At 41.2% G+C, this 10498-nt stretch overlaps 1 protein-coding gene across 1 annotated transcript; it reads left to right on the top strand.

The window, feature by feature from the left end:
• The first annotated feature begins 2294 nt into the window (after positions 1-2294).
• Positions 2295-9311, top strand: klhl42 (kelch-like family, member 42). Its single transcript, XM_008280870.1, has 3 exons — positions 2295-3474; positions 3568-3761; positions 6684-9311. The coding sequence occupies exons 1-3, from the start codon at positions 2711-2713 to the stop codon at positions 7136-7138; spliced, it is 1413 nt and encodes a 470-aa protein (XP_008279092.1). The 5' UTR covers positions 2295-2710; the 3' UTR covers positions 7139-9311.
• The last annotated feature ends 1187 nt before the right edge of the window (positions 9312-10498 follow it).

Below are 10498 nucleotides of genomic sequence, written 5' to 3' on the forward strand. Positions count from 1 at the left end.
ATTTCTCCACTCTGTCCCATATCTCCCCAATCCATGCAACTTCAAATGCGGTTCGAATCACGGTGGAAGACTTTGGTCACCGAATAACAGAAATGGAAATCAGTCTCTCTGACCACAGTGACAGAGGGACTAGCCTTGAAGCACAGGTGAAACAGCTCCAAACACGTGTAACACAGTAACAGACTATGCTTGTATTTGCCTGTGTTCTAATGTTCTGTATTTTTACTGTTGTGTGTGTTCATTTGCATACGATGTTATTACATTAACTGTGAGATTTTATGTGTTTGATCTTTTAGTGTTAATCTTTTTACCTGCTACCTCATGTATAAAAGTTAAGAAGTTATAAAGTGGTTTTGCTCCGACTGTTCAAACTTGAAATTTTTTGTATATTTTATTTGTATTTTTACGTATAATTTTCCTCCTCTAAAGCTGAAATACCTTTTTAGACAACAAACAGAGTGAACTATCACCTTACCTATTATACTCACTGAATTCAAACTCTTATTGGAAGAGATGCTTGAAGGTAAACTCTTCAGCCTTTAAATATACATGTACTTTGACATAACACCAGTTTAAAAGTTTAGTGCTACACAGCTATTCCACTAAGAAAATGAATTAAATGTGTAAAATAGGTAAGTTAATAGTTTGCTCTGTTTTTCCAGCCTACAAAGTGATGTCTAAAAATGAAAAATATGCCTGTATTTGTTGTTTCACTTGTTTGTACTTATATTTGACCACTAGAGGGAGGCATTGTATTATATTGCACTGACCTGCTCTTTGTTTTTGTTTTTTTCTTGAATGATGTACACCACTGCCTTTGGTTAATCACAATTTGTCACCTGTCAGATTTTGCCATTAAATGTAGAACAGCAGTAGATATATTTCCACTCTCACTGCCGTTACATGTTCGACTGGCAACTGCAAAGTGATGGCTCTATGAAATATGAAATCATGTGGTACACTTCAGCAGTTTTGATCGCAGACAGTAATGATTGTCATGGAGAAATTAAACCAAATATCTGCCCCAAAAAATCCCAGTTAAAAATCCTTTCCCAACACCATGTAAACAGCTGAAGAGTCTTATCATTAAGTGAATATATATGGTGGCCTGGATGAGTGTCTCTCTTTTCCTGCACTCAGCATCCTGTGTGCCATCCAGGGGACTGCTCCAATTATAGTATACAAAACTGCAAAAATAAATCTCAAGGTCTGGGATCATCACAGTTAGTTAGTGATGTCCTGGTTCGAAGGTGGAGACTATGTATTTACATAGAGCAACTAATTAGTCCTAGGCCGCAGAAAATGAGTGACTTCACACAGAGAATAATACACAGACAGATTAATTATTTTGTTGTACCAAATTACTATTTCAGTGTTTCCAAAAGCAAATACATTTACAAAAAAATGAATACATTTATTTCAATTCAATTTCCCCTAAAAAATAAAATAGAATCTGACCAGAATAAAGTTTTTGCTGCAGCTTTTTAGTTGTGCACAACTTTAAGCTCAATCCCAACATCACTATTAGAAGTGGTCTTCCCGGTCACAAACGATATAAAGATCTTACTGGTGTGGAAGACATGATATCCTGAGAACCTCAGAACATTACCACCAAACGCTTGTCAACTGCTGTAAAGTGTTGCAAATAATAACGACTCAAATATACATATAATAAAATAATAAATGACTCAGTCTGACCATTTGTGTCTGATTGCACAGTGCAAAAGAAAACTCATATTATCTTGTTAATGTATTGAACACTTATGTTATCCCCTTATGTATTTATTTGTAAATGAATGAAATGTTCAACATATTTAATTCTTTGCAGATCCTACAAATTTTTTCAAATGAACTGTTAACTTGTGCATAACATATGAAATATTTTCATGAATTTTTAGGTAGTCATTTTCATGTGGGTTACAGTCTGCTGAACTATATTTTATCAAATTGCTTCATCTATGATCGTAGAATGTTGTCTTGAGATCTCCCCCACAATTAACACCTTGAGGCTGGCGATCAGGGTTTTTTTTAAGGGTGACACTAAATATCTACAACTCCCCATCAGTCAGTAAAATTAATGAAGAAGCCTCTTGGATAAGTGGTGAAATATATTGAAGAACCATAAAGAGAAGTCCAGTTGCTTTTTCCTGAGGCTCTTCAGATTACCAGAATCTACACAGATGTATGTTATTTAATGATGAGGCGCTGTTCGAACATCGGCCAGCAGGGGCAGCAGCTCACAGCAGCGCCACATAAAAACACCCACGAAGAAGAAACCGGGCCATGACGTTTGATGCAGAATCAAAACAGTTAACGTTTGACAGCTCGGCTTCGACCCGCAAAACGCCAATAAAATGCCATGGGAAATGTTACTGCCACTGTCAGAAACAACCCGCACCGTTTAGAGAAGGTCTTTACTAAGCGGAGCTGCGTCTTATCGGACTGTCGAGGAATGTTAACCCGAGGAAAAGGCTCTTTCGGCTAGTTTATCCAGTAGCCGCTGCAGCTGTCCTGTAGCTAGCCGCTGGTTAGCTTCCCCGGCTGGAGAAAGCCGCTCCATGGCGATCTATGGGCTGAACATTACCATATATAGACCGGCCACGGAGCTCCCTCGCCGGTGAAATGTAAACGGTGACTCGCTCAGCAGGCTGACAAAGGGCAAGCAAAAACAAAACTCAGCCTGAAATACAAAAACACTGCTGGCCTCACCATGTCATCTGACCAGATTATTGCCATCGTCATGGATGACAAGATCTACGAGGTGAATAAGAAGAAGCTGATAGAGAAGAGCGACTACTTCCGCGCTCTGTACAGCTCCGGGATGAGGGAGTCCACGGAGGACTCGGTGCAGCTGCAGGGGCTCAGCGTCCCCGGTCTGGAGCTGGTCCTGGAGTTCATCAACACCTCCAAAGTCCAGGTAGTCAACGAGACTCTGGAGGACCTGATCGAGACCGCTTCCTTCTTACAGGTCACCTCCATCCTCAAGCTCCTCACCTCGGAGATCCGGCTGGACAACTGCGTGGAGCTGTACAGCCTGTCTGAGGTGTACGGGACTCATGATCTGCGTAATGCTTGTCTCAAGTACATGAGCTGCTACTTCCACCCCATGCTGAGGCGACCTGACTTCAGCAGCCTGCCCTCAGCTGTCAGAGACCAAGTCAGGGAGATGCGCATGAAAGGCACTGCCACCCTGGTGGCCATCGGAGACTTCACCTGCCTGTCCCTGGATGTCCCCGATCAGGACGAGCCCTGGTCCATGCTGAGGTATGGAGAGGTGGAGCAACGCTGGAAGCCCCTCGCAAACAACCTGCCTCCAGATATGATCAACGTCAGAGGGTATGGATCAGCTGTCCTCGATAACTACCTGTTCATAGTCGGTGGGTACAGGATGACGAGTCAGGAGATCTCCGCTGTGCACTGCTACAACCCCTGCAGGAACGAGTGGAACCAGGTGGCTCCGCTCAACCAGAAGAGGTGACACAAAAGAGACTGTTTTCATCTCACAGGTCAGCTGAGTGTCAGTGGTTTGTTGTTGTCATGTTTGGCTCACTGTGTCCTCTCATGCAGGTCCAACTTCAAGCTGCTGGCGGTACAAGGGAAGCTGTACGCTGTAGGAGGCCAGTGTCTGGGCACGGTGGAGTGTTACAGCCCGGAGCAGGACTGGTGGACCTGTGTGTCCTCGATGCCCGACCCGCTGGCTGAGTTCTCAGCCTGTGAGTGTCAGGGTGTGATCTATGTCATGGGTGGATACACTGCAAGAGGTGAGTTTACAGGAGCTCCATGATTGGATTCAAGGAAGTTAACATTTCACCAGTACACAACTACACAATAAACAGCAACATATATAGATTATAAACAACCACATATACACAATTACAAACAATATACAGCTTTGAAAATAATTATTAGACTACCTGTGTTTTTTTTATTTGCAAATTCTACACGACAGGCCTTCAACACTGATAATTTAGTTAGAATTATATCGTAGTGGTTAAATAATTACAGCATCTTCTGAAATACATGAAAACAGTCTTATGATAAATCAATACATGCAATAAATGATGTTTAAAAATATGACGGATTGAAACTGTAAACATTTCTAAATTCACACGAGATCCCTGAAAACATTATTTACCATTAGTTTGTCCATAGGCTGTAAAGTCAACATATAATCCAAAGTAAATTATCACTCAACAATGCTTAAAAGAAGAAAATTGTGAGATGATGAGAGGACAGCCGTCTTTATCCTGAACAAAGAGGGATACAGTGTGAGACTTACTGCTTAACCAGCTTCCAATAATAATTAATATCATTAATATTGTTTACAAAGCTGTAAATAAGTATACTTAAAAACTAGAGCTGAATAATATATAATAATATTTTCCCCAAATAATTTGGCTCAGTTGGAAACAATAATGGCCACTTTCCCCTGCACCCTGCAAACAGTCGGAAGTGTCATTGCCTGAGGACAAATGCTGTCTTTAGAATGAGTTATCTGTGCTTTGATGCCACTGTGTTACCTAACCAACAGCAGCACTGAGAATATATGGTGACCTCGATGAGTGTCTTGTTCTCTTTTCCTGCACTTCACTGTATCTCATCCAGGTGACTGCTCCTGGCTATGGTCTGCTAAACTATTTTGTCGAGTCACTTCCGAGCAAACACAAGCGGGTTACCAAACCACAACTGGCAGCTCAAACGCCGTCATTGTTTTTGTTTGTGTGCAGAAGTATGTGAGTTTCTGACTTTTCCTTGTTTGTTTTTTTTGAGGTCAGGGAAAACTTTCAGTTGAAACAATGCAAAGAGAAGAACTCACTCTTTTATCCATACCGAGGAATGTAACCGAATGTCACAAAGAGACATTACTTCATTTTGATTCAACTCAGACAGAACCAGGCTTAGTAAAGGCGACCATCTGCCTCGACCGGTTGGGTGAGAATGGGGATGGGGGGTGTGGGGAAAACAGGATAGCAGATAGAGAGCAAGCAATAGAACGGAGCAATAAATGTGAATATAAGTATTTTAGGGGTCAGTGAGGCCAGCGGCTGGAGGTCAGAGACGTCTGCAGAGAGAACAAGCACAGGACCTCGTGGGAAACACAGAGTTAGTGACATGTAATGGTGATGTATAACTGTATGGAAGGAAGAAAGAGGAGCTCAGTACATCATGGGAATCCCCCGGCAGTCTAAAGCTATAGCAGCATAACCAAGGGACAGTTCAGGTGATCCTGAGCACCCCTAACTATAAGCTTTTCATAAAGAGGAAAGTTTTAAGCCTAACCTTAAAAGAAGAGAGGGTGTCTGCCGCACAGACCCAAACTGGGAGCTGATTCCATAAGAGAGGAGCTGATAACTGAAGGCTCTGCCTCCCATTCTACTGCTGGAAACTCTGGGAACCACAAGCAGACCTGCAGTCTGAGAGCGAAGAACTCTGTTAGGATGATACGGTACGATAAGGTCTTTAAGGTAAAATGGAGCTGGTCATTGAGAGTTTTATATGTTTATAGGCTACTTCAAAAGCCTGCAGTACATAGCCTGTTAATATAGAGAAGTTGATAATATTTAATACTGCAGTACTAGTTAGGGGAAAGGTTTCCTTGAACAGTCTAGTTGGGATTGGGTCTAACAGACATGTCGTTGGTTTAGAAGGATTTACTATCAATGTGAGCTCTGAGAGATTTACAGCAGAGAAGCAGTCCAAGTATAAATCTGGTCCTATGGATGCATCCAGAGCTGCTGCACCTAAAGACATCTTAATCATTTTTTGTGTAATATTCAAAACTTTATCAATGAAGAAGGTCATAAAGTCTTCACTGCTGAAAGCTAAAGGAACACGAGGCTCCACAGAGCTGTGAATCTCTGATTTTAGGGTGTTACAAGACAAAAAGGCTGCAAACTTGTGCTCTAAATGAAATTAAAAAAACAAAAAAAAACATGCGGAATTTCCCAAAGACAACAAACATTTACATAAAGTTAACAAAAAGCAGAACTGACATTTAAATCTTGTTTTACTGACTTTGAAATTCTATTTAGTAACACATTTGAACACAGAAGCTGTCTCACTCCAGAACTGAGAGAGTGTCTCGTCCTTTTATAATCCTGTAACTCTTTATTTTTAATGGGTATTCGTCACTACACCAGTCAGTCCACATATTTGTCTGTTATGTTCAGAACCAGGACACGCTGTCCTATAGTATCTATATATAACTTCACTTATAATGGCTTTTGCTTTGGTGGGTGCACACAGCATATGCAGTGGCCATTGCTTCCATATTTTACATGTCGTTAACAGTAGAGCTAATAGAATTAGTCAATAAATCAATTAGTTAATTAACACATAGTTAGTCTGCAACGTTAATATTTTAATCATTGTTTTAATCACTTTCTGGGCAAAGAATGTAAACATTTACTGGTTCCTCTTTCTCAAATGCAAGGAATCTATCATTTTGTTTGGTACATATGGTGGCAAACTAAATATATTTGGGTTTTTGAGTGTTGTTTAAATTCAGTAAACATCTTGAATACATCTCATGATTGTGGAAGTTTCCACTGTTTTCTCACATTTTAATAATGTGCAAATTCTTCAGTAACAGTAATGGTTATATGGAGCCCAAATTAAGTCATAAAATTAGTCCTTTTAATGTTTCCTTTTTGAGTTCAATGTGTTTTCTGCATGTCCGACAGACCGGAACACAAATGTTCTCCGCTACTGCCCCACCTCTGACAACTGGACGGTCTTTCGGTCCTGCTCGGCCCACATCCGCAAGCAGCAGATGCTCTCGGTGGAGGACACCATCTACCTGGTGGGCGGCTACACCCACGAGCTGGAGGCGGGCCGGCGGCAGAGACGTCCCAGCCAGACAGAGGACGTTCTGACGGTACAGTCCTACAACGTCACTACGGGGGAGTGGATCCAGCTGAAGGAGAACACGTCAAAGTCGGGCCTGAACCTGACGTGCACGCTGCACAACGACGGCATCTACATCATGAGCCGAGACGTCAGCCTGCCCACGAGCCTCGAGCACCGCGTCTTTCTCAAATACAACATTTTCTCAGACGCCTGGGAGGCATTCAGGCGCTTTCCGGCTCTGGGACAGAACATGCTGCTGTGTTCGCTTTACCTCCCCAACGTGCTCTGATTGACAGGGCAGGAGGGAGGGACTTGAACAGGTGGTGGAGCCCAGGCTGCTTTAACAGGCCAGTGTGTGTGGCTTGTTTATTGTTGCACTGAATAGGCTCTGTGGCATTAGTGGGAACAGTGTGTGGTTGCCAGGTTGAATGCCTCGTGACCTCTGTGCCTCAAAACAAACGCACTACATTGTACATACTGCTGTGGATGCAAATACGAAAACTATAATGATGAGTATGAAAGCGATGAAGCACCAAGGCCCGTAGGTCGACAGCATCACAACTGCTAGGCCCGGTTTGTGCCTCACTTGTGTTAACATGAAAGTCACATTGAAGCTGCAGCGGTAACCATCTGTTTCTCTGAACAATAATCACCTGTTGATAAAACCCAGATCACTTGCTGTCATTCCAGAATCCTCTTTTACCATCTGGATGAAGATATATTGTCTGTTTTAAGATGTACATTTTTTTAAAAACGTATTTCCCGTACGGCTGCCATCTTTGTTGGTTTATTGATTTGACATTTGGGGAAGTTAATTGGAAAAAAACTTTTTTAACGTTGCAGCAGACTGAATATTTTTTCATCCAGATGGTTAGAGGTGCAGTTTGTAGGATTTAGTGACGTCTAGCATTAAGGTTGCAGATTGAAACCAATCCCTTGCCTCATCTTCTCCTTCTGAACATGTAGGAGAACTGATGCAGTAGCAGTGCAAAATGGCAGACTCGGTGTTCGAGGACCCACTCCATCTTTAGATATAAGGGCTCATGAAAGCAAAACAATTTCCCAATCTCATCCGTGTCGTTTAAAATTTAGGATCTATCGACGGAGTCACAGTTTGATAACATTTTCTTAGATAATGCACAGTTCAGATATTGTAGATTAGCTGTAGTGCCTGGTGGAGCCTCTTACTGTGTAATACTGTAGCGAGCAGAGGAGGCAGGCAGCGCTGTGTTGGCAAACAGAGCATTGTCGGGACACCATGACAAAGTGTTGTGTGACGCTTAATCACCTGTTGTCAGCAAATAATTGTTAAAGCGAGCCATGATTAACCAAAATAGTGTTGCCATACCGTAGCAATGTCTGTGACTTAAAATAACAATAGCAACATAGGATAATTGTCAAGTGTACTCAGTTTGTAATATGACTGACTAAATTACTGATTACAGCAGTTATTAAGAGTATTAGTAAATCAGCAGCACCAGTGTGGCAGCAGATGATAACAGTGATTCCATTTCTTCCAAAAGATTCCCTTAAACTATACACGGGACCTTCTAAAGTAGTCTTTTAGGGTTCTCTAATGCTCAGTGTTTCCTCTAGGATGTTTTTCAGCAGCAGGGGAAGACTCTCCAGACAGCCGTGGCGGTGTAAACCCAGTGCAGGACTCTGCTGTGAAGGTGGATGTAGAGGAAACACTGTACTTTCAGAAGAGCAGTGACAGTTTTTAAATGGCTTCATGGGTGAAGTTAACACATGAGAGGCACTAATGAGGGCGACATAATAGCATGCTTTCAAATCTATGGGCCATAATATTCCTGATGTTTACACTCCAAATATGGCATTGGCGTATATGTTTATCCATAATTCACTACAAACCTTAAAATATCTCAGAAACAAAACACATTTCTTGTCTTCATGTACCATACATAGCAGATAATCATAAAAATGGCTTTGGTTTTACACTGCCAGTTTTATGGGGATTAGACGTTCCCTGAAAGTTACAGTTTTGGGACTTGAAGTGGCTCAGAGGGAGCTTCATGTGTTGTATGTACACTTGCACAGTCTTATTTTATCAGAGATACACTAAGCAAAGCTTAAAGCGCAATTCCATGAACTGAACGATGCACATGTGCCTTCTGCAACCTCAGTTAATAGGAAAAAAAGCACAAAATGCAAGACTTTGTTACATTGCCAGCAACTGACCAAAACTGCTGTGTTTGATTTTTTTTTTCTTTCTGCTAAAGCAGAGTTTGTTTTTATGAAGGTACTTTTCGGTTCCTTGGTGAAATAATGGGGGTGTTCAGTCTTGAGAAATGAACCTCAAGTTAAAATAATTTCTTAAAGTTGTGGGTAAACGCAGTAATTCTGATGTTTGATTTGGTGGATTTCAGCTTCTCTCTGCATTACTTGTTTGTTTGACAGTTTGGGAATTTAGGTCATGACAATAAAGATGATGTTCAGGGGTCTTTGATGTCCTGTCTTTTGAATGTATCTATTTATTTATTTATGTCGTGTTATTGCTCCACACCGTGCTTGTTTGGCCTAATGTTGAGTCACAATCTCCAAATCAACTGAAAGCATGTGTTGTTTATAACATGGATAATCTATAATGTCGCATCTCACCAAAACATCTGCCCACATGGCCTGGATCATGTTTTATGTCGTGCCTCTATCGGTCACTCTGTTTGTTCCCTGGAAAAGTCGTCACAAATGATAAAGCCAAGCCTCCTGTAGCAGAAGATGAAAAGGCTTATAAACAACCTGATTTCCAAAGGGCATAAAGTTTAAAATAGCACACTTATTTAATACTTAAAGCAAAGTGTATTGTTTTATTTTAATCTTTTATAGTTTCAAAATTACAAAAAAGCAAAAGGGCCTGAACCAAATGTTTGGTCACAGCTCAGTAACACCCCCTTTGGCAACTATTAGAGCTTCTAAACAAATGTTGTAGCATTTATGAGTTCTAGTTTGAGGGGATAGTCAACAAGTATTCCAGCAGAAAACCCGAAAACTGTAAACAAATTTAAGCAGCAGAAAACAACTCAGTAATTATTATGTTGAGTAGTTACGTCTCAAATATTATGTTACACAAGTATTACTGGAACTTTTAACAATTGAAGAGTTAATTTGCAAAACAGGTATCACCGTCCTGATGGAGACACATGCATTAGGAGATGTTGCTCTCTTTAAGGAATATGGTTCCCATAGATGCAATGAACAGCAGCAGCCAATGAGTTATTCACACGTGCAGATGGGCGACAAATTAAAGGAAAAAAAAAAAACACTAAGTGTCTCAGTGAGGCAATGACTCACCATGTGCATCATTGTTCCTTTACGTTAATTCTCCAAGTCTCTGGGACTCTACTGGAGGGATGCAACACGATTCTGTTAGAAAATCCTCCCTCATTTAGTGTTTTGATGATAGTTGTGGAGAGCGCTGTCAAAGCTGCCGATCCAGAACCTCCTGTAGGTGTTAAACTGGGTTGAGAGCTGTGACTGTGAAGGTCATGTCATTTGACTCATCATTTTCATCAAACCATTCCGGGACCTTGTCATCCTGGAAGAGACCCATCAGGATAGAAATGTTTCCTCATAGGATGAAAGTCAGAAAGTCACTCAGAACAACTTTGTATTGATTTGCAGTCACTCTTAC

This window comes from Stegastes partitus, unplaced genomic scaffold (assembly GCF_000690725.1).
Source record: "Stegastes partitus isolate 25-593 unplaced genomic scaffold, Stegastes_partitus-1.0.2 Scaffold212, whole genome shotgun sequence".
NCBI lineage: Eukaryota > Metazoa > Chordata > Actinopteri > Pomacentridae > Stegastes > Stegastes partitus.

Excerpts from the sequence above, each read along its gene's own strand:
- klhl42 (XM_008280870.1), top strand. The coding sequence starts at position 2,711 with ATGTCATCTGACCAGATTATTGCCATCGTCATGGATGACAAGATCTAC. Across the intron at positions 3,475-3,567 it reads GCTCCGCTCAACCAGAAGAG|GTCCAACTTCAAGCTGCTGG; the intron begins GTGACACAAAAG and ends CCTCTCATGCAG. Across the intron at positions 3,762-6,683 it reads GGGTGGATACACTGCAAGAG|ACCGGAACACAAATGTTCTC; the intron begins GTGAGTTTACAG and ends CATGTCCGACAG.